The sequence below is a fragment of the Sturnira hondurensis genome, unplaced genomic scaffold (genome assembly GCF_014824575.4).
Source record: "Sturnira hondurensis isolate 20B ecotype Veracruz unplaced genomic scaffold, ASM1482457v3 Scaffold0021795, whole genome shotgun sequence".
Taxonomy (NCBI): Eukaryota; Metazoa; Chordata; class Mammalia; order Chiroptera; family Phyllostomidae; genus Sturnira; species Sturnira hondurensis.
In genome coordinates this window covers 5,448,445-5,473,499 of record NW_028094426.1, presented here as the reverse complement: position 1 = coordinate 5,473,499, position 25,055 = coordinate 5,448,445, and the positions used below count along the sequence as shown (strand labels likewise).

Sequence of the window (25,055 nt, the reverse complement as noted above, 5' to 3'; positions counted from 1 at the left end):
ACCTTACCCTGACAGCTTTCTCATTCTCTGCACATCAACATCAGGCAAAGTTAAGTGTGATTTTAGCTCCAACATGAAATGAGAACTTGACCAAGAGCTCACCTGGTTGCCTTGATATTCACTAAGCTCATTTATTTGGGGAAGGGAGATATTTTAGTAAATCTCTGTGTATGTTAATTTTATAAAAAATAGAAAAACACAACACGAATCTCATGCAGTCAACTGGAATATATTTTATTTATAACAAATATGTATATGTAAAAGATTCATGAAGATCTAATGCTCACTGAATCGTGATAAACTTGGTACAAGAAACTCCAACAGATTTGTTACTAAAAATAAGATTCACCACACACTGGTTTTGGCTGAATTGACTCATTCAACTCATTGCTTTGGTTTCATAGTTCAGAGTCATATACGATACATAATTTTGATTTCCCGTTAGCTTTGGGTTACATACCACGGCACAGATATAAACAGTATGACATAGATTCTCATAACCAATATGCTGTCATTTAGGCAATAATCCTAAAATAAGTTCCCTGAAATATCACTACAATGTCCTCTTGGTTAAAGCTACAAAGTAATAGTCATTACAGAAGAGAGAGAGTTCTAGAGATTAGATTAATGCTAGAAATGCTACTGGGAGAAATATTACATATTCAAAATACTATAAAAATAAATGCTTCAGGAAAATTATACTTTTCAAAACTAGAAATAAGAAGTTTTGTAATTTAAATAACTGTACTTAACACAAAGGACATACTGGAATGATAGAATGCTACATCAGAGTTAATGTAATGCGAATGGGCATCGTTTCATCCTTGCTTTCACCAAAATACCAGATTGTGATCATCTGATATAATTTGCCTATTAGGTGTTTTCACCTTGGTAAAATTACATTTTCATTGTTATGACACTACAGAATCTTTCTACATGGACACCAGGGAAGGTTGAAATAAAAGTATTTGTTTAGAGGTCACCATGGTGCAAAATGCAGGACATGGATTCTTCTCAGACACTGGTTACTTCAGATAATCCCTCACTTCATTTGTTGTACATTAGTGCACTTTATAGGGTACCCACAGTGGTCTGCTTTCCGAACAGAAATCATCTCCTTGCCTTATACATATCCTGAAAGCAGATATATACTTCAGCTATTCAAAACTTGTATACTTTCTTTTATTAATAATTCCCTGCCACCATCAAATGTGATAATAATAGTCTCTTGCATGTGGCAGTTTTGATATATTCATAAAGTGTCCATTTCTCTCTGGAAGAAATATCTGCTTTCCACATTGGTAAAAAATATTTATGTATTCTACAAGCACTGTATGGCATAAAATGGAAATTGGTTTCATTTTCCATTTGTATTAAGAATAATCTTCAAAGTGCCTTGCTAGTTCACGGTGCTTCATTCTCTCTGCGAATAGTTCATCAAATACTCTTCTTCTGCTTTGAAGTAAAGTAGTTTATCCAATCACCCACTGCTCCTGGAAAAGTTGAAACTGTATCAGACAAGAATCAATTTAAATATATAGCAGTCACAAAAGAAATCTCTCAGATTTATAATAAAATGTGAACAATTTCAGCTCTTGGTGATAAGATGATAAGGAAATTATTCTTTCCTTCATTTGCTAATCTGTTGTTTCTAACTTCTTTAGTAATAGTTGTATGCCTATTTGTATAGTTTAAAAAGTTCTATCTTAAAAGAAAGGAAGATTAAAAATACATAGTCCTAAGTTCTACAATAGCAGGCAAAAAGTATCTCCCTTAAACCTAATCAAAACATAAAGCAGACAAAGTAGGTACAGTGATGGCACATTTACTGCCCGGTCTGTGCACCTCCACAGCAGTGGCCAAACTGACAACACACCCTGGGGTGGATCGTCGGTCTCCTTAAAATATATTGTAAAATGTATTTTACAATATTGGTAACAGAGAGTTGAAAATATAATCACTTTCTAGTATGACATTGCTTCTGAAACATCCCACTTGAGGTGAAAGGTCAGTTTTAATATTCTTTGATCTTTCCTGGTACTTCCTTCCAGTTTCTGATATCAATTCACATAGACCACTGCTTTCTTCTTTCTGTGACCTGACTTTCATTTGCTTGGTTTCTGATTTTTTTCTTTAACTTAAAAAATATCTTACAAAATAAAATAGTAGCTATATATGTAAGTTAGAGAAAATACACATAAGCAAAGAGGATAAAAATCAAGGAAATTGTATTCTGGTAACACGGCTAACAAACTGGCCGGTGTGCATTTTTTCAGATGTCCTTCTTTGCAAATGTATAAATGCATGTAAACTACATTTTAAATCACACAATTATAACCTAACTTTTCCTCTTACTATAGTTTGCTCATCTTCTCGGATAGTATTCATATGCCAACAATGAAAGCTGGGGTGTGTAGGGTGAGAGGACTTCGCTTCTGATCCTGACTCTACCAGCTACTAGCTGTGTATCTTTGGATGAGTTATTCAGGCACTGGGTGTCTCAGTAAAATATGGATAACGTGAGTGTTATCCTCAAAAGTCTGCTGTCAAAATCCAGACAAACCAAGTAATGTCTCTGGCCCATAGTAAAAGCACTCAGTAAATTCCAGCTATTTTTACTCTACAGTTTTCATGACTCCATAGTAAACTCCTGTATGGATGTGACTTAACATTTTTAACAGTTTCTGATTAATGATAGGTTAAGTGCATCATTCCAGACTTCTATAATTCTCCCCCCAGACGTCAGAAGCCCTAAGACTCCTGACACTTATGTGGACCATCCTTGCCTGTCACCTTATCTCCCTGACCACCATAGTCATTTTCTAGAATATCAGCTCCATTTCTGAGTTTAAAGTAGAGACAGCTGCAGGCACAAATCCTCCTCTGTGAAGATTATCTCTGGGTGCCAAAGATTCTGAATCGGTGACTTCAGTAGTTTCTTTGAAATTCTTACTTTCAGAGGATGGAGACCCCATACCCACCCCATCCATCAAACAAAAGAGATAAAGTGAATGGTCTTTTGCCCTGGCTGGTGTGGCTCAGTGGACTCAGCTGCAGCCTGCAAACTGAAAGACTGATGGTTCCATTCCCAGTCAGGGCACATTCCTAAGTTGCGGGCCTGCTCCCCAGCAGGGGAAGCGTGAGGGGCAACCACACACTGATGATTCTCTCCCTCTCTTTCTCCCTCCCTCCCCCCCTCTGTAAAAATAAATACTAAAATCTTTAAATAAGAAATAAATTAAGTAAATGGTCTTTATTGACCCATCCTTGGGCTTAGTTTCTCACATAGTCCAAGTTTACCAACTGGTGCTCATGGTGACTAGTATCAGTGAAGATGTTCCTACTGTCAGCCCTTCTGTGCTTCATTAGACACAAAATAAAGGAACTACTTTTAGATAAAATGGAAACACATTAGAATAAATGTTGTTGCCCACAACTACATTGCTATGATTTCTCCTGGAAATATTTGCTAGGGTCACAATGGCAGGTCAGGGATAAACTCTAATATCATGATGGTAAAATTTCTCAAGTTTGTAAGATAAAGGGTGTGAGGACTGAGAATTTGCTCATCGTATCCCAAAGGGCAGTAACAAGCAATGGCAAAGGTAACACTGGATTCCAGTAACCACCAGAACTTCTTCATTTCTCATCATCCTCTTTACCACAGTCCATCCTAATCTCTGTTTCTCACCCTTTAGTTCAGTTTACCTTCCTTCATGCATCTCATTCTAAATTCTTTCTGTCTTCTTTTCATCTTCTCTCACCCACCTCTCCTGACTTTTGCTTGACCCTGTCTCTCTCTCAAGCTCCCATATCATCTGACTTCCATCCTCCACTATTAAACTTCTTAGAAGAGTGCTCTTTATTTGCTTTTCCTTTCTTTATTTCTCATCTCTTCAAGTCCCTCAACTTGGCTTTCTCCCACAGTCTCAGAATTCATGAATGATAAATAAATGGTATCTTTGACCCTGGCCTTCTTCCTAATTCTGGCTGATCTTTTTGCTTGGCTTGTCTGGAGACTGTTTCATTCCCATTGATGTCAGGGTCCCTAGGGCACCCCTTTCCGTCCCTTTCTCCAGAAGCTCTTCCCATTTACCTTGAGCAACTTTACTGAATTCTACAGTTTGCTGATGGCTCACTGACCTCTCAGCTGAGCTGCACCCAACAGTGACTCACTGCCACTGCCCTAGTTATAATCGTTAATGTTTCTTAACTGAACTACTACCAGAACCTCTTTGCTAGACTGTCTGCCTCTGCGTTTAACCTCTTCTAATCAATTTTCCACACAGGTCTGACCATGTTGGATTCGTTCTTAAAAGTGCCAACAGACCGAGGGTAAAAAAGACCTCTGTATGATGTCCATCAAAGCTTTTGGAATCTGGCCCCAATCTCCTCAGCTTTCTCATTCAGCTTCACGCATCATACACCATTCTAGCACATGAGAGACTACCAGCTCTTCCTAGAAAATACAATTGAGGCCCTGGCCAGGTTTCTCAGCTGGTTAGAGCATCATCTTGATATACCAAGGTTGCAGGTTCAATCCCTGGTCAAGGCACGTATAAGAATCCACCAATGAATGTATAAATCAGTAGAAAAACAATTTGATGCCTTTGTTTCTCTGCCTCTCTCTCTCTCTCTTGCCTCATTTCTTTCTCTTTCTAAAATTAATTTAGAAATTTTAAAAGCTAAAATAAAACACCATCCAATTCCATGCTGGTTCTGCACTTTTCTTCTTGCTGTCAGACTTTACTACCTAACCTCCTTCTAAGTTACATGTTAAAACTTAGTGGAGATGTATTTCCTCCTCTTCGTGTTCCCATGCAGATGAACTTCTTTCAGTAACAACCCAGCTTTCTCTCCACCCCTGACTTCTGAAGAGCCAGTTATTTGATTGGGGAGTTTGGGAAAATGCACTGTCCACACTTGCCAGCTCCCTTCTCTCTCCTGAAGAAAACATGCCATGTGACACGCTCTACGTGACCTGCTCCAGTAGGGGGACAGGACTGTGCTTGATTGACTGTGGTTAAGAATGTGCTTATAAAATCCAGGGTAACTCACTGGCAAACATACTGGTCTGCAGACCTGAGACACATTCTTCAAGTAATTTTATTATTTCTATCTGTTTGACACCTGTGTTTTTCTCTCAGTTGGTTCCTAACCAGGCATGGAAATCTCAAAGTCTGGAAAGCATGCAATTCAAGAATTTCATTTAATAAACATTCACGGATGGATGACAATGTGTCATCTGTTGCGGAAGATGGGGTGCCCTACAGGGAAATAAGGGTTAAAGAGGTAAAATAGAATTACTTCCAAATATGAGCCCCAGGCAAGGCACCATGCCCTTTTCTGGCTTACCTTTCCTGAATACCAGGCTCCTATTCGATGTGAGGGCACAGATGAGCTTATTTGGATTACAGTTTTCTTTGGCTGCAGCATTTTTCATTTCCCTGAATGATGATTTCCAAGCAATCTGATTGATTTGTCACTAACATTTATACTGAGGAAAGTAGTTATTTTCTTTATGCTTTTAGAAGGATCCTGAACAATAAGCAAATTAAAAAGAGTGTTACTCATCAAAATACCAAATTTATTCCCCTAAATCCAAACACAAGACAGGAGTCATTGATTGACTTCCTGCATTAACGTAATGTGACTTGAATTTTGATTGTTGAGATGTCAGGAAAGACTTACTTTCTTCATTTCTTCATAGAATGTAAATAGAATGTTTTTATCATGTTCGTGGTCTTCCCAGGTTAAAATGCGATCAAACCAGGATCTATACACAACTTGAAGAAAGGCAAATTGTTGTGTTAATATTTGAACATTGAGGCTTTGGGGTTTGGGTTCTTTCCACTTCCACAAAGTCATTCAAGCAAGGCACATACTTATTAGACTCTGGTATGAAAACATTTTCTTAGAAGAGCTCAATTTCACTGTTCCAGCTAATTACAATTCTGTGAAATGAAGCTGGGTTCAATATCTTTTAATTGGGTTGTGTGTATTTTTTTCCTGTTTTTAGTAAATGTTTTTTATCATCAGGAGAAGTGACAAGAGAAATACAGTGATACACATTTCCCCAATTCGTGTTTTGATAACACAAATACTTTGAGTCTTGGGAGAAATAGAGAAACATCGAAAGGTTGGCATTTTCTTTCTGTAATGTGACATGCTTTTCATAACTGTAACTTCTTATCACAAACAGTGTATAAACTTCCCACCACCATCAGCCCAAACAAAAATTCTATTCAAGCATCTTCGTTCAAGGCTGAGAAATACAGGCGTAGGACTTTCTTAGTAGTTGATATTGTCTCTTTCATGTTTTGTTAATTTGACAGACTTAAAAAGTTTCCAGGGCTTAAAAGTAAAATATTATCATGTAAAGTAACCTCTACAGCAGTGATAATTAAAAACACAAGAGTTGACTAGCTTGACAAAAGAAAGTATAAAACAAAAATTTAAAATACTACATATACATCTTTCCATGAACTTTACCACACAGATTCAATACTAGCTAGTTCCCAAGTCATTTTGAACATTAAAGCTTTAAATAAATCGAAATATAATTAACTTCAAACTGTGTGTAATTTTTCATGGCTTCAGCTCCCAAGGAAACAAAGGGCAAAAAATTACTGTAGCATATTTTTGAAACCAGAATTTCTGGGACCACTGCAGTATGGTTGAAGTCAACCCAATTCTCCACCCCTTGGACCCAAAAGGCTGTACAGTAACTGGTTCTTAGAAGAACTGTGCAGATAAAGTTTTCAGTTATCAATAATCTCACTGCTATTTCAGTGCCTCACAAAATACTGGCTTAGAATGACCTGAATTACTCTATCAGTGACAAGGGTTTATCTTGTAAGAATGGCCAATGTTTTCCCAAGCACGAATACATGAGGGGAAGAAGACTGATTTTTCTCTCACATAAATTTAGGAAGTTGACTAGTCTCTAGTTCCCCAGACTACTTCACAATCTCCACCCACCGTCCCAACTCCCACTGGCAGCCACAGCCCAGCCCTCCTGGTAAAGTCACTGCCTGGAGTCACTGATAATGCACAGCCCTCAGTACTGTGTCCTGTGTCCTGGGCAGGACCTGGTGGGTGGGATACTCTAATTGACCTTGCCCATTATGGTTATTCAGGAGAAAATATATTCCAACACATTCAAAATAGATTTAAGAATAAAAGTTTGGATCTTAGTCTGGTCATAATTTGATAGACAGCTGTTCTATTATTAACTAATTTCTACTGTACCTTGTTCCAAAAGGACTCAAGCTAGCCAAAAAAAATCTAAAGCAATTGATTGCCTGTGCCTTTCTCACTAATGTAGGAAATTACAGTTTGGGTTCATTTTTTAATCAGAATCTTCATTGTCCAGGTCATGAGTAGAGTAGACCCAGGGTTTAAAAAGAAAATACAGTTTCCAAAATAGAGATGTGAAATCTAGCCTTTATGGGAAATATTTTCCTGCATAACCTTCACTTAAATACAAATTTATTCTACCACCTCCTGGCTTTAATTAACATATGACTGACGAGCCTCCTTCTGCTCTCCATGTTGGTGTTGGTGGTGTAGAGGTGAGCACAGTTGCCTTCCAAAAGTTACTCCTTCCCCTGAGATGCCCTTGAATACAAGTTGCTCTTTCTCAACCAACTCATGTATCTTAGGGAGAGCGAGTCAGCAACCTCGGCTTCCTGTGGACTTCCAGAACTCCTCCCTCCCAGGCAATCCAAGCTCCTTCAGCCTGTCCTTTGACTCTGCCACTCCTTCCATCCTGGTTTCAGTCAGAAGTTGACCTTCTGACCTCTCCCCTGCAGCCACTGGCAACTTTGATTTTAGATTATAATCTGCGTCATCTCAGGTCTCCAACTGTAATACCTTTAAGGGATATTTCTGCAACATCTTCCTCTAACTATTTTTGTCCCTTTCTACCTTTACTTTCTTCCCTTTGCACATTTCCTCTAGACCTTTTCACCAATACCTTTAATTTCCTGTCCCCTTATAGGTTATCTTAATCATCCCCTGAAAACACTCAGCAGTGGATCGAAACACTTCGCCTTCTTTCCAGCTCACCTCCCACTGCTGAGATCTGCCGAAGAAATACTTACCATTCTGTGTATACAGCCCTGCAAATTCATTTTTTCAGCCTCAAGGGCCCCAGGGCTGCCTGGCAAACTAATTTGTCCTGCATTAACACATTATCCTATTCTTCAGCTGTTTCATACTCCCATACTTTCTGCAAACCCTGTACCAGACTCTGATACCCAATTCTAATGAGTATCTTACTGTCTAGTCTCTAGAAACCACGCTGGTGATAGAAAATTCTGCGGAAAACAAAGATCGCTGGGATGAAGTGGCCTAGGAAATGGAGAATTTAAAATAAAACTGAGAGGGGCTGGAAATAGAGAATAAAAAGTAAAATGTGAAGATATTGTTTCATTGAAATATTAATCTGCCAGGATATTGTCAGAATATAATTTATAGTTACTGTTTCACTTAAAAACCTAAAGTGTATTGTAAACTCTCTGAAAAATAAATTAGGTGATTTAATAAATGTCATTATCTTTATCTTTATTGCAGTGTCTTATAATTTAATGTGTACTTATGTCTAGGTTTTGAATACAGGTTTTGAATATCAGATGCCTCATTTGTAAAATAATCTTTCTAGATAAATATCTACTTATAACACTTCCACCCTAATAAAAAATTATTTAAAAGTTTTTGTGTCTTTAAAAGTTAAGTCTAATAGAATAAGTCAGGAGATTTTTTTACAGAAGATTTTAACCATTACTTAATTTGAACCTCTAAACAATCCTACAAAATAGAGGATTTTATTTGTCTTATTTTATATCAGGAGTCTGAACCTTAGAACGGTTAAGCCATTGTACAAAGTCACACAGAGAATAAAGTATTGTCAGGACTTGGTACCGGGCCTTCTGCTCCTGTAGCCTGTTCTTTCTGCTGCATCACATTATCATTTGCAAGAGAAATACTCCTCCCCCCAAAAGTCACTGAAGAACACCCTTGAAACATAGTCATTTACAACCTACACAAACACACAGGAAAATGAACAACTGTATCTTATGAGTAGGAAAATGTGAAGGATAGTTCCTACCTCTGTAAATATTTTAAAAGCTTTAGTGATTCAGTGACTATTCCTAGTGTCTAGACGAACTGCCCAGTTGTAGAATATTTACATGTCAAGTCTCTTTACAAGTAAAAATCTATTAAGATTTTTACAACTTAAAAATCTTAATAGATTTTTACAACTTAAAAATCTATTAAGTCACCTAAGAAGGTGTAAAAGTTCACCCAAAGTGCTTTTTCCAACTGTACTCTGCCCTTCCCATATACTCTGCTGCAACTCCTGGTACTGTGATAACAAAAGAAAATGCTTCGTGACACTGGTTTGCTGCCCTGTGTGTGGCTTTGGTTGGCCTTTCTGTAGCTACGTTCATAGAACGATAACCTCTCAAATTGCATCAGCCAGACCACACCCTGCTGCTGCTCGGCCTTCTGGGCGTTGCAGTTACAGAGACTCGGCCTAGTCTGAGCGTCTGCAGCGTGAGGGCGGAAGGGTGAGCCTCCGTGTGTGTGAATGGCGGATAAACGCAAAGTTTTTTCTTGAGAAAAAGCAGGCCCAAGATCTGTTTTAAAAATATAAGTTATGTATTTATACTCTGCTTATTCCAAAAATGGAATGGAGGCAGAGTGAGGCATGCTATCCTCAAATATTTAGAAGGCCAACATGTAGAAGAGGAATTAATAATTGGAGCACATTTTTTTTGCAGGACGAGTTATGGCACAGTGTAAGAACAAAGGTTTTGGAGCCGACACCTGGATTTAAATCTTGGCTCTGCTCCTTATTAGTTATGTATCTATGGACAAGTTATTTGGCCTCCTGAGGTCAGCAGTTTTATCCCCTGTAAAATGACGATAATGACATCTACATCACGTGTCTGAGTGAGGATGAAAAGAGATCGTGTGTGCACAGCACTTAGCTCAGTGTCTGTGTCACATGGTAAGGATTTTTTCAACATGTAGAAGTTCCAAGATGAAGTGTTCTCCTAGAGAGCAGGAGTGTGGAGTGTGAACCTGTTGTCAAGGTTAAGAAGTTCAAACTTGGCACCTACAATTCTTGGAGATGTTGTAAAGGTGATGGAAACATCAGGTGGGTGTTTTAAACAGATGACCTTTAGTGTACCGGTCATTCCTGAAACTTTATGACTCTACTAAATGGGTGCCATTAAATGAGGAGATGGAGGAGTTGAAATAGTATGAGAATAGCCTATTCTTGCAAAGGGAATATAGCAAAACAAAGTATTAAATCCTGTTGCTGGTGACTTACCAATGTCTTCACATTCAGGTTATACTTGCTAGGGCCTCTCTTAAATTAACGAGCAAAAGTATGGCAATTTACATATAAAGTACTGAAACTAGCAATTAAGATCTACTCTAAGCCCAGTAAGAGAAAATCTTCTGGGTGCACACCGTTTCTAAATCATGTCTCTTTTAAATTCAGCATTGTCGTTGTATGTTATGTTTGTTTATTTTACATTGGGAGTTTAGAAGGGTTTTTTTAAGTGCTCCAGACACCACTGAGTCATAAAAACAGGGAGTAAACTCAAAGGGCATGCACCGGAGCAGGGCCAGCATATGCTACACAGTTCAATTAAATGATGTATATTCAGGATAAATTACTTTGTTAGTTTTTACAGAACCAAGTGCCAGGATGGCTAATTCTTTTACATTTGTTTTATTGGGGGGATTTGAGGGGTTGTGTGTGTGTGTGTGTGTGTTGTTTCTTTGTGTTTTATTTTCCATGCAGGTATATGAAAAGGCATGTTTCAGCTACCTGTCCAGGTTCCAGCCACATCTTGCTGTGCTCCAATTAGTGCATAACTATTTCACTAGAAAGACTGATGGTATGGAAAACATAGATGCTTGGTCAGCATTAATCTTAAGAGCTTGCTAATACTTACTGCCCAAGGGTGAAGAAGCACATTGAGAAAGAACTGTTTAGACGTAAAGGAGTAATCTACTGAAGGATGTCCTTCTGAAAGTAGGCGTTGGAATCTATTTAAACTATTGGAAGACACTTTCATTTTGAGAGTGTTTTTTAAAAAATTCATTTATTTCAGGGTGGGAATAGCCACAATGCAAAACATTTCCCAAAAGAGAATAGGAGCTAGAACTGGAAATATCGGGGAGAACACTCCGTAGAATATAGACTGTAGAACCACTGTGCTGTGCCCCAGAAACTAACACAAAATAATACTGAATGTTAACTGTGATTTAAAAAATTTCTTAAAAAAAAGTAAAAAAAAAACAAAACCTTGGAGCTAAAATTACCTGTGCCAGTCACGATTTTTGGGCCGATTCAGCTAATTACCAAACACAGACTTAAGCCAGTGTTTCAACATGCTATGTGCACAGGAATGGCCAGGGGGTCTCGTGAAAATGCAGATTCTCACTCAGGGGTTCCAGAGAAAGCCCGGCCTCCTGCACTTCCCACAAGTCCCTGGGCATGTTGGGGCTGCCAGCTCATTAACCCCACTTTTCCAGTTTCTGTGTTACATTGGGTCCTATCTTCTTAGGGATAGATGTGGGAAACCCCTATTCATCTATAGGATGGGATTACTTCTTAACTATCCATTTATTATGAAACATGATTCACAGACAGCCCAATGTCTTACACAATTGTCTTTTCTTATTTATAAGAAGAATGATGTTTTGGAATTTTCTTTTTCTACAATTTAATCCCCCAAAGTGCAGGGAATCTGAGACACCTACTAATTTATAGAAACACTGCAACTGTAATTTAATTCAATTCAATGTATATATATTGAGACCTACTGTATACCGGGTGGTGAACAACACTGTAGGTCCAAGGAATATAATGATGAGCAAGACAGAAATAGTCCTAGTCCCCTGAAGACATGCAATGAAGTGAGGAACACGCTGGGCAATGCAGCATTCTAAGGGTCATGACAGGGAAGTGCAGAGTGCGGTAGGAGCACACAAGAAATCGTAGGGAACCAGTGCGATTAGCTGGATAGTAAAGGACTATTATTCAGTCGTGGTCAGCACTGAGTGGGTACAGATGTTCTGTACAATGGACAATCAGGGTGGACACATTTTCTTTAGGTAAGAAGGTGTTTACTGAGTTCTTTTAATACCTCTTTCTGTACTGTGTTCTGAGCACAGGGATTGTGCATGACCCACACAAACAGCACCTGCTCCTCTTTTCTTGAGGGACGAGTAAGGGCCACTGTGTACAAGAACGAGGAACCCCCTTCATACTGCCCCCCACCATTGTCCATTCTTTGTCCCAGTAGGTTATGGTGAGTAACCCAACACCACAGGCTTTTTCTAACTGTTCTAGGCTTTCTGAACCCTAAGGCTCAAAGAACACAGTTTGACAATCCACTGCCTTGCCCTGGTCTCTCTCTAAAGTTAATTTAAAAAATCACTGCCTTAACAAAGCGATAAAATGGCAGTATTTATAGCCATCCAGCTGGACATTTTGAGGGGTGGTAGAGAGGAGTTTTAGGGACTTGAAGAACTCCTCAAAGTTGCATCTCTGTATTATCTAGTGGTAAAGTCAATGAATGCAAACCATTAATACATATTTCATTAAAAGAGGTTAAAGGAATGTGTGCTGTAACTGAACATGGTGACAGATGTCAAGCATACTTATTGTGGTGATCATTTATAATATATGCAAATATTGAATCATTCTGTTCTACATCTGAAACTAATACAATGTTATGTGTCAATTATACTAAAAAACACATGAGAAGGGTATACTCATATTCTAATAAATCATAAGATATAATTAGGGGAAGTTTTAGGGATCTGAAGGCAAGGCAGAATAGTACTTTGGAAAAAGTTAAATACAAACTAAATATCATGAAATAAGTTGAAAACATAAATTTCTCATGAGATAGTTTGGAAACAAAAAAAGGGAGACAAAGGTTAGGAGAAAACTATAAGAGGCCTAGTAGGGCTGTGAGCTGGCAGAGAAAGACTGGAAGAGGGACTTTCTGCCTGGTGGGCCCTGCTGGAGCGGGTACGGTTGGTCCTGCCCCAAGCCCTTAGGTCTGCGCCTCAGCAACAGGACAGCTTGTCCTCTTGGGGGACCAGGGCCAAGCAGCATCTCAGTCCCCATTAGAGGTCACCTTAAGAGGGTTGTGCCTTAAGGCTGTACCTTCAGGGTGGCACACAGTTCAAAGAAGCACCTGAACCATTCTGAGCTCAGTTTCTTTGTTTATAAAAAGAAAAATACCCACTGCTCTCATTTTTGCAATGTGTTTGTAAAACCCAGCTCAGTCTCTGACAGCCACTTGTTACCTATGTTATTATTGCATTGTCCCGAGTAAGGGTTTTTGAGCTCAGCAGACTCCTTTTCTCCCCAGAACCCCCTCTCTCTGTCTTAGAGACAGTCTGAAATGAAAATGCTTGGCTGCGTGCAGGTGTCGCCACGTTCGTACACCTCTCTCTCTTACGAAAGACTTACTGGGAATGAGGGCAAAACTGACCTTTACCTCTGGGTGATTGTGCTTACTTTTCTTCGGGCAGAAGAACAGATGTGCGCAGAGAAACCCCGTGGTTGTGGAGCTTCAGTCACAGCAAGACCTAGTCTGATTTGTGCGCCTCTGACCAGTAGGTTGTGTGTGTTGTTTTTGAAATACGGCTGACATTGCTTAGAGTGGCTTCATTACTGGGGCCTCGTTACAACAAATTCAGGCATCTCACCTTTGCTTTTCAAATGTTTTTTTTCTGATCAAAACAGAATTTTTAACGTGCACAGACATTATACAAACATTTGTAAAGAAAATAAAACCAACTCTAATGTCGTACCACATAAAAACCACTTGGCATATTGTTACATTTACATCTGGACTTTTTGTGTGTGTGTGTGTGTATGTACATTATAATTAAATTGAGATTATACAGTACATATGTATTTGAAATATACTTTCTACTTCACCTTATTCCATAAGCATTTCTCCATGAAAACATAAATTTGAATATAAAGTATAAGAAAATACAAAATATTCTTTTAAATTATACTTAACTTTTAAAATAATAATAACAATGTGGTACTTTATTTTAAAAATAGCCTGATGTAACTATTTTTAGCATTTTATATACAACTATTTGTATTCCTTTCTTATATAATCCCTCACAAAAAAAATGACAGGTAAAAATAATTAAAATAAGACTAAGGCAATTTTTCTTTCTCTAGACATCAACATTTAAAGTAAAAAGATTAAAACCAGATTCAGAATAGACTAAGACTTTGTCTAGTACAATTACAGTTCACATTTCTTTCACTGCTGAAGGATTACTGAAATAATTTTTTTGAGCTAGATACCACAGCCACACCTACACTCGAGTTGTCCTGTTGTATCTGTGTGAGACTGATACCTAAGTACATTATTGTACCTAAGTACATTATTCCTGTACCTAATAAGGAAACCAAAGATCAGAGAGCATCAGCAACTTTCCAAGTCCGCACATCTTGTGAGTGGCTGAGCAAGAATCCAAGCTCTGTGGCATTGCCAAGCTTCTGCCCCTCACCATGGAACTTACCTTGCATTGCTTTTGTTTAATATCCACTGGTAGCATGTTATAGCTCAAATGTGCTGGGCTAACTCTTCTCTTACAACACATCTGTAGCTCTTCAAATTTAGAAATGTCTCCCAATTTGAACGGAGGTGTTAGAGTAATTTCCGCATTGGGAATGTTCTCAATGACTTTTGCAATCCAGCGAGTGCCTTTACACAAAAACAAAATGAAATTCATTTTTAATTAAACTGCATTTTTAATGACGTGAATGTAGAAAATTAACGTTCGGTTATAAAGGCAATAAATGTATTAATTTTATTATAAATAGTTTTACATCCTTTTGAAACCTGACAGTGAAATCTGTTGAAACACTTAAAATGTTAGTTTATAGCCCTGGCTGGTGTAGCTCAGTGGATTGAGCACGGGCCTGTGAACCAGACAACCGAGGTTCGATTCCCAGTCAGGGCACATGCCTGGGTTGCAGGCCAGTTCCCGGCAGAGGCCAGTTCCCAGCAGGAGATGCACAAGAAACAACCATACATTGATGTTTCTCTTCCTCTCTCCTTCCCTTCCCCTCTAAAGATAAATAAATAAAATATTTAAAAAATGTTAGTTTATTATGCAGGAATAAAAGCGTAAAGAGATATAAAAACTGTATATGTGCTTTCCTCAGCATGCAATCCTCTTCTGTGCTACTACTCACCTCTAGCATCTTCTCCAATTCACGAATCCACACTTTTCCACACATAATTCCCAATGGTCCTGCAAGCTCGTTGTCTTGCTTTCCTGAGTCTCTACTCCTGAAAGGATAGCTCACCTTTCAGGTCCCTCCAAAGTAACACACATCAGAGCGCACTTACCATTGCTTATTTATGTTTAGCTCCCCAGTTTCCCTTTGAAGATGGGCACTGGATCTTATTTTTGTTTATGTGTAAATGCCGAGAAGTTGTGCAAACAAAGCATTAGGACAGTGAGCAACAGGCGTATTCAAACATCACGGAGATGCAAGCCTGCTACCTCAAGAGTCCGGAGGGAATGTTCCTTCACGTTCACGTGGAGCAAACGCGGATGTGCTCTAGTGTCGTAGACGCTAGTAAATGAAAGCAGGGAAGCAGAAGTCTGCGCGGAGATGACGGTTCGTTCACTCGAGAGCAGTGTTCATTTCCATTTATCTCACTGCAATTACAATTTTACAGTCAAATACTCGTAGCTTAAACAGTGCTCTCATTTGCATTATATGTTTTAAATGTAAGACTATTTTACATTATGATGTTAATGTCTTAAATATTTATAATATCCATATAAATGTGACTCATGTAATAGTGGTAGCTGTGTTATTTTAAGAAAATCTATTGATTTCTTCTGATGAAGGAGGGAAACTAGAGTTTGGTGCTGCTGAAGGGCTCCTGGCAGCTGGGGGGAAGAGGCACCGGTATGAACAGTGACAGCCTCATATGTGGTTGTCTCTATATGCTACAAATGAGTCGCCTGTTCAAAGAACCTTAAAAGCCTCGTTAATTACTTTCTAAACTACCATATCAATTGAAGATACGATATTCTTATTCACACAGCAACCTACTGCATAGCAAGAATACTGTGGTATTCTGGAGGCAATCATTTAATTGTCAATTGGGGCAATATTTTCCGATCAAAGAGATACACATATGGTTTTTATTTCTTCTCAAAAACACCCTGGGAGACCTGGCTCTACGTGACCTCTGCATCATCTGAAGAAAGAGTCTCCCGGGCCTGACTGAGAGCACAGAGAGGGAACTATGGCGCACATACAGTTAAAGGGAGCTGGAGTCTTAGTGTCTGAATCAGGACAGCAGCTGTGCAGGTGCTCAGCCTCACACATCCACAATTCTGGACATTGCAACAGGCAGTCGCATATCATAAATCCTGGTCACCCCTCAGAATAAAAAATTGTATTATTAATTTAAACAATAAGGCATAATCTATAATAATAAAAGTATTTATGGCTCTTATTATCCCAGAAGAAAAATTTATTTGTTTATAAATAAATCATTGATTATGAATAGAATAAACACTATTTATCACCATTCTCGTGCCTGGCACAAACTACTAAGAAAACTTTATAATGTTACAGATATTATGCTTATTATATATTTCAACATTTGTATGTCTTCATGAATAAAATAGAAACCAAAGTGTAGTAAAGCTCTAATTTCCCCAGCTGAATTTTTTTAAAGCACATTTTTTGCTTCTCTGCTATCAAACTTTCTCATTTGAATAAGCAGTTAGGATGCTTTAATTTCCTGTGGAAAATTCTGAAAATGGATGTTTTTGTAAAAATCATCATCATCATCATCATTATTATATTCCTACATTTACAAAATACATTAAAATAAACTTTACCTGATTTTGGATAGGAAACCAGAAACACATCATTTTCTCTTGCATTGAACAAATCCACAGAACTTGGAAGTTCTTCAGAGGACATAGTAGAAAAGAGGATGTCCTTGAATTTATGAAAAACACCAGACTGGTTCGGGGATGGTATCTTTCATCAAATCAAGCAAAAATGACTTACTGAATGCTAACTACACCAGGCAGAGAATAAATGTGCTCCTAGCTCAGGAGCACAGCAATCCTAAAATCACTGAGCTGGTATTCCAACTGGAGGAACATATATATGCCTTTTGCAATTTCCACAGCAGTAATTTTTAAACCACAACTGAGCCAAAATTTACCATGAAAATGACGTTATCTGAATTTCACCGATAACACACTTTACAAAATATTTCCTCTACTTGTCACTCAAAATAGTTTATGTACCAAGATTCCAAGCTATTAAAATGTAAGTGCTTCTCAGATAAGATCAAATTCAAGGAGTTCCTCATCGCCAAGCCCTTATTATATGAAATGTTAAAGGGACTTATCTAAGAAAAAGAAGATAAAAAATATGAACAGTGAAAGGACAGCAAACTCACAGTTATTAACAACCACACCTAAAATGAAAGCAAACCAAGAGGACAGCTAAATCAGGAGCAGAACCATAGAAATGGAGATCACATGGAGGGTTAGCAACAGGGGAGTGGGAGGAGGAGAAGGGGGAGAAGGTACAGAGAATAAGTAGCATAGATGGTAGGTAGAAAATAGAGAGGGGGGAGGGCAAGAATAGTAGGGAAAATATAGAATCTAAAGAACTTGAGACAGGTGGTCATAAACTAAAGGGAGGGAATGGTGGGGGAGGGGGTGTGCAGGGTGGAGGGGAATGAAGGGGGGAATAGAACAACTGTAATGGTATAATCAATAAAATATATATTTTTTTAAATGTAACTATTTAGGAAAGTAACGTTAATCAGATCCTTTGGCCTAAATAAGGAAGGGCTTTTAGTGGCTGTACTGGATTACATCACTGTGGAAATAATTGGGAAGATTCAACTACTTGTTAATATTAACACACAGTAGAGGAAGTAGCTAGTATTGCATTTTGGGAAGAGGAGAGGAATAGAATGATAAAAAAAATCATCTAGGAACTGGCAGATAAGCCTGTGACTAACGTAAACCTTACAGGCAACAGAAGACAACATGAGAATCAGGAAACCCAAGACATAAGAGATGTACGCAGCTTTGATCCACTCTGAGTCATTTTTAGTTTGTCACTATTATTATCTTCTGGACTCAATTAGATATGGCAATGAAGTGCCCAGTTACGTCAATGAACAGTTGAATTGTTTTTGTTTGCTGTTTAACCATTAAAAAAAAGTACACCAACAAAGAAATGATCAGCATTTTAACTAAGTGCAAACAAGTAGAGGTCCATGGTGTAAAAAATAAGAAGAAGGACATACATAATATTTGCAGAAATAAAATATGGAATGATGATCTACTTATTGTGGACAAAATAGAGGCTCTATGGAAATTAATCTCACTGGGTCATCCAACTATCAACTTCTAACTAGACAGGTCATGGTAGGTAGTCACCAGGTATATAATTTCTAGTAAATGGTTTGTCTGTGCCTTACACAAGCCCTGTCCATTGTTTCTGCGCATCTATTTAACACACCCTTGAAATAAGGGTGTTTTATAAGAACGATGCCGAATTCTCCTTCAGAATGAACATCAGGGTGCTTTGAGATGATGCCTTTGAGATTTTTAGAGGCTTTTTGCCTAGCAGGTAAGGTCTGAGAGACATACCTTTAAGATCCCCAAAAGCCCTTTGTCTGCCTACGGGCCTATGAGACAGGTACACATTTTAACCCTTCCGAGGTGTCAACAAGGATCTCATGGTCATATTCTCAACTTCCTCTTTACCATGACACCATGTGTTACTGGCATTGCCATGGATGTGATCACTGTCCCGAGTCCATGTCTGTCTCTGAGAACTTTTTGCTCGCTAAAAAGAATGTCATGGACCCTATTTCCACTACATTCTAATAAAAAATTCAACAGTTCTTTCTTTGGCCCAACTCTTTGTTCTTCTATTTTTTTATTATAAGCACTAGAAGAAGTCAGTTGTCATTTTCAGCATTCTGTGTGGAAATCTCCCTAGCAAAGCTGCATGGTTGATAGGTACTCTATTTTCTATGCTCACTCAGGGGCTGGTGTTGTTGCAGAACACCTCACACACAGGCATCAACTTCTGTTTTATAATCTATTTACTGAATAACAAACCATTCCCAAAAAGTAATGTTGTAAGAGAATAATGTATTGTCTCTCTTATCATTTTAACATTATTGGGCTCAGCTGGGGAACTCTCATCTGGAGTCCTACATAAAGGGCAGTAATTGTTTATAGAAATAATAAACTCAGAATGAGGTTATTTTTCTTTCCTTGTAGTTTTGTGATGGTTACTCTAAATGCCAGGATAGAACAGATTCCACATAAGCAAATGTGAAAAATAACGATGGTAACTGGTAGAAAGCAATCAGATAAGAAGGCGATATCAGGAAAGGTTCATAGGTGACACACGTACTAAGCTCATCAAAAGAGCAGTGTTGACATAAGAAGTGTCGAGGCCAGCTGAGAATTTTTATTCGGGTCAAAACTGAGTCAGTTGCTGGGAAGCAAGATTTCAAAAGTTTCCAAGATTACAATTTGCAGGTTTTTAAAAAAAATATCCTTGGAATTAGGAGGGAACTCAAGGAAGATTGCATGAAAGTGGAGGAAATCAAGGCAGGGATTGGATAGTTAACACCATGGTGTGCTCTCTGGAGGGTGGATATGCCTGTGAGGGGTGTTGCTTCGGGCATCTGAAAGGAGTGTTAACCTGGCTGCACCAGCACAGTGGACAGGGCTTGTTGGCAACTTTTCACTAAAAAAAACCATGTGCCTGTAGTGTGACTATGCATCCTGACCTGCTCAGTTAGAAATTTGTAATCAGATTATCTTTTGAAGTTACTTTCAGTCGAACTTCTATTTTGTGCAAAGGAGATATAAGTGACCACACGGCTATGTTGTGATACCAATATTTTATAAGTATATTTTTCTCTTAGAACACTTTCTTTTGAAGAAGCAACTGCTGCTCCAAGGCCAGAGCCAGGAAATACTCCTTGAACATATTTTATTGAGCACTTACAATGGGCCAAACATTATTCTTCATAAGACTGAAAGGGACATGGTTTCATGGAGAGAATTCTAGTTCAAGGAGACAGATCATTAAAAAAAAATAGATCAACACAAACATATCTAGTAACCATAAGTACAATACCCAAAACAAAACCATGGTGATACAAAATAGAATAACCAGGAGGCCACCTATATGTGAACGGTCAGGGAAGGTTTCATTGACCAGGGACTGGCCTTTATTTGCTGTACGCAACAGGCGGTCCTCATCAAAAGTCTAAGCACGCACTATTGCAGAAGTGAGTGAAAAGAGTATTGCCTCAGGTCAAAAAGTACAGAGACTGAAGAATTTGATGAGAGCTCTGATGCTGTTAAATTTTTCTCACCAGGACAGCAAATTCCCAGCTGGACATATAATGGTGTGCTTTAAGTACAATGCTGGTGAGTAAAAATTTCTTTTAGATTTGTTTACTTCATTGTTTTATTTTTCTCTCATGTAGTGTTTTCTTGCCTTTGCTCTAAGTTGAAGGGGATTTCTGGCAAAGATGGAGTAACAGGAAGCTGGCTTACTTTCCAAGTTGAAACAACTCAAAAACAAAACAAACAAAATACATATGATAATATAAGGAGCAATGTTATTCAAGACCTTAGACATTGGGCAGTGATAGTTTATTCACTAATACTGTCATACATTTCTCTTTTTTAAAGATTTTATTTATTTATCTTTAGAGAGGAAGGGAAGGAGAGAAGGAGAGAAATATTAATGTATGGTTGCCTCTCATGAGTCCCCTGCTGGGAACTAGCCTGCAACCCAGACATGGGAATCGAACCGCCATTGTGTAGTTCGCAGGCCCGCGCTCCATCCACTGAGCCACACCAGCCAGGGCCACACATTTCTTATTAAATGACTAAATTTAATTGGCTAAAATGAAAAAGACTGACTATACCCAGTTTTGGTGAGAACATGGAGGGATTAGAACTCTCATGACCACAAGTGGGAATGTAAAATAGCAGCCCCCTTGTCAAACAGTTTGGTAGTTTCTTAAGTGTTAGATGTGTCCCTGCTACAATGATCCCGCATTCCAACTGTTAGGCGTGAGAAGTGAAAACATTCACACTAAGACTTGTACATGAAAGTTCACAGCAATTTGACTTGTAATAGAAGAAGCTAAAAAAAAAAGAAAGGTCCATCATCAGGTAAATGGATAAAACATTTATGATATATCCATATGATGGAATAATATTCACCATAAAAAGGAATGAACAGTTGATAACTGCAACTACATGGATGAGTCTCAAAATGGTTTAGCCGAATAAAAAAGCCAGAAAACAAAGAGTATATATATCATGTGATTTTATTTGCATAAAGTTCTAAAAAATGTAAATTTATCTATGAGAGAACACAGATAAGTGGTTGCTAGGGCCAGGGAGGAGGTGGGGAGAAGAAGGAAGGAGAAACACAGAGTGGCACCGGGGATCTTTGGGTGTGACTGAAATGCTCACTATGACTGTGGTGGTGATGTCCCAGGTGTGTGATATAATGACTCTGTATGATGACTTTACATGCATCCAATTGTTTCTGTATTCCAATTACACCTCAATGAAACTATTAAAATTATTGAGCAAAATATTTCAATATCCAGAACCTGACAATGAGATTCATGCAACACCCTGCTGTGTAATGTATGTGTGTATTCAATAAAAGATGGGTTTTGAACATTGTTACTGAAATTATCTAGTGAATTACTTATCTCTATAAATTGTTAGAAGTTTAGTTAGAAATTTGAGTAGGAGTCTTAATAATAAAAACCTATTGGAAATGTTATGTAATTATTCTGGTGTCTTTCTTGCAGAAGTTATTTATTTTTGTTTGTTCTCTCAATGGCTAAACATGCACTTGTTTCCTCCACCCTCAGTGCCTGCTGCCTCCACCTTCTCCCTCACAACCTTGTGTCATTTCCTACCAACCAAAAATGCGCCATACCAACAGGCAAACTGAAGCAAAGCATTGCTGACTTTAAATATCAGAGCTTAGCTGTTGGTGCAGAGAGAGACTTTATGCAAATGAGATTCAGTCTGGGAAACTATTTCATACCTGGACTGTGGGTGTTACCCTTTGGTACTGGAGATTAATTGCTTTTCTTCTTTTGAATCTCACACATGTATTGACTCATAGCTACCAAGAAGCTTAGCTCTGAGTAGGAAGTACCATAGAGACTGATTTGGGAAAGGGTATTCGATGTTTCAATTAAGCAGATCTAGCTTTATTGCATCACTCGGTTTGTACACCACGCTCACGAACACCCACTTAGGAAAGCAGCGCTGACACCAAGTGGAGTCAGTGCTAAATGAAGTAGCAACGATGCAAAGTTCCATTGTTTTCTCCTGAGCCTTGGAAGAGACATCTACAGTGGAAGAAAAAGTTAAGATACTAGGAGAAGTTTTTGCTGAAGTGGAGAGTAAATTCTTTGGAAGATACAGAATCCTTGTCACATAAGGTTTATGAGAAGTCATTATACAGTAAAGTTAAAACTCATAAAATGAGATCCCTAGAGATACTACAATTCTGCCATTTTTGAGGGTTTGGTAGATCGGCATAGCAAGAAGAACAATAAGAAAATGAAGAAAAAACTCTTAGGCAAAGAAAAAATTATTTGCAAATATCACATATGAAAAAGGACATGTACACAAAATATATTTTTAATATCTAAGAACTCAATAATAAGAGAAAGCCCCACAAATGTGCAATGTAAACATTTTTAATAGACATTTCACCAAAGGAGATATATAAATGGCTGATAAACACCAAAAATATATTGAACATCATTAGTAATTAGGGAAGAGAAAATTAAAACTTCAAAGAGGTATTACTACACACTCTCTAAGGTGGGTATTTTTAAAAAGACAAACAATAGTAAGCGTTGCTGAGAATATGAGGAAATAAATAGTCATACATTTATGTTGGGTGGTGCGAGATGATGTAGTTACTTTTGTAAAAACAGTTTAGTCATTTCTTAAAAGGGAGATCTCACCATATGAATCAGCAATCTGCACACAAATACTTATAGCGGCATTATTCAAAATAGCCAAGCATCGAAATCAATACAAATGCACCTCAACTGTTGAATTCACAGACATAATGTGGTAAATGCACACAGCGCAATGCTGTTCAGCAATTACGACACAAGTGAACCTCGAAAACGCGATCCACGAAGCAAGACAGACATAAATGACTGCATATTGTATTATTCCATCTGTATGAAATTTCCTGAAGAGGCAAAGACTATAGAGACTGAAAGCAGATCCGTGCTTGTCTGGGGTTAGTACCAAGAGCAGGCGTCGAGTATAAACGGAAAGTAGGAGACTTGGGGGGACGAGAAGCCTTCAAAAGCTGGACTCCGGTGGGTCTCACAGCTATACATTTTACTAAAATCACCAAACTGTACATTCATAATTCCTAAATAGCATTGTTAAAAATGTACTAGCAACACAATTTAACTAAAGTGCAATGTTCATCTCCCACACAGCTCTTGAGTAGCTTGTGTATATAATAATAATAATAATAACAATAAACAATAATAGAAAGAGAAGGAGAAGAAGCTGCTTCCAGTGAAACTACTGGCAATTGGAACAGGAAGGACCGGAAAAATCCTCAGAGGCAACAACAATTTACTTGGCCTGACATCTTTCTTCCAGCGAAACTACCAGCAGCAGCCATTTTGAAATAGAAAGGTGAGTTAAGCTTGACCTCAAAAACACAAGAATTCAGCCCTGGCTGGTGTAGCTCAGTGGATTGAGCGCGGACCTGCGAACCAGATGATCGCGGTTCGATTCCCAGTCAGGGCACATGCCTGGGTTGCAGGCCAGTTCCCTGCAGGCCAACACCCAGCAGGGGATGCACGAAAGGCAACCATACATTGATGTTTCTCTCCCTCTCTCCTTCCCTTCCCCTCGAAAGATAAATAAATAAAATATTTTAAAATAAAAAAAAAACACAAGAATTCACATAGTTTTGCATGTTCTGGTAATCCCTGGAACTGGGGACTCTGCTACTGCTAAATTCAAAGGGGAATCCTTCATGAAAGTGCTGAAATCCAAAGGTAAAGAAAAAATCCTAAAAAATATTAGAGGGCAAGAAAAAAAAGCAAATATCACATAAAATACAATGTTAACAATTTCAGGAAAATCCTCATCAAACACAAGGCAAATTAGAAGACAATGGGATGACATATTTAAAATGCTGAAAGTAAAAACTGTCTAGCCAGAGTCCTTCCTGCACCCAGTAATCTATACTTCAAAAATGAAGATAAACTACAGGCATTTTCAGATAAATAAAACCCGAGAGAATTTACTGCCAGCGCTACGGGAAAACCTAATGGAATTTCATCAGGCTGTTGAGAAATGATACCAGTTCCAAAGGAAGGATTATAAAGCGTGAAATTAATACATATGAAATAAAGATGCAGAAGTACATTTTAATATCCTAATTTTTTTCAAAGATACTTCCTTATTTAAAGCAAAACCAACACTATTATACTGCAAGGTTTATAAAATGTGTGGTAGTGATATATATGATGTTTTTAGGTCAGTTTTGGTAGCTATAATAAGGTGCCATAGGCAGGTAGCTCATAAACAGTAGAAATTCATTCCTCGTATTTCTGTAGGCTGGAAGTCTGTAACCAGAGTGCTGGCATCGTTGAATTTCATTGAGGACTGTCTTCCAGGTTTTAGACTTCATACTTTTAAAAAATTATATTTTAGTGATTATGCTATTACAGTTGTCCTGAATTTACCCCTTTGACCCCCTCCACCCAGCGCCCCTACTCCCTCAGGCAATGCCCCCACCATTGGTCACGTCCATGATGCTTCTAAGTTCTTCGGCTACTCCATTTCCTATACTGTACTTTACATCCCCATGGCTATTCTATAGCTATCTATCTGTACTTCCTAAT

The 25,055-nt window shown here is 38.2% G+C and overlaps 1 protein-coding gene across 1 annotated transcript; it reads right to left on the bottom strand.

The window, feature by feature from the left end:
* Positions 1 to 1,011: 1,011 nt before the first annotated feature.
* LOC118978396 (sulfotransferase 1C3-like) lies at positions 1,012 to 18,882 on the bottom strand. The gene is given in 10 exon segments (XM_037033858.1): positions 1,012 to 1,448; positions 1,450 to 1,493; positions 5,356 to 5,484; positions 5,487 to 5,538; positions 5,692 to 5,786; positions 9,495 to 9,644; positions 12,177 to 12,268; positions 14,483 to 14,780; positions 16,951 to 17,095; positions 18,853 to 18,882. Coding segments are annotated over 10 exon segments (1,110 nt in total). The 3' UTR covers positions 1,012 to 1,373.
* Positions 18,883 to 25,055: the final 6,173 nt, after the last annotated feature.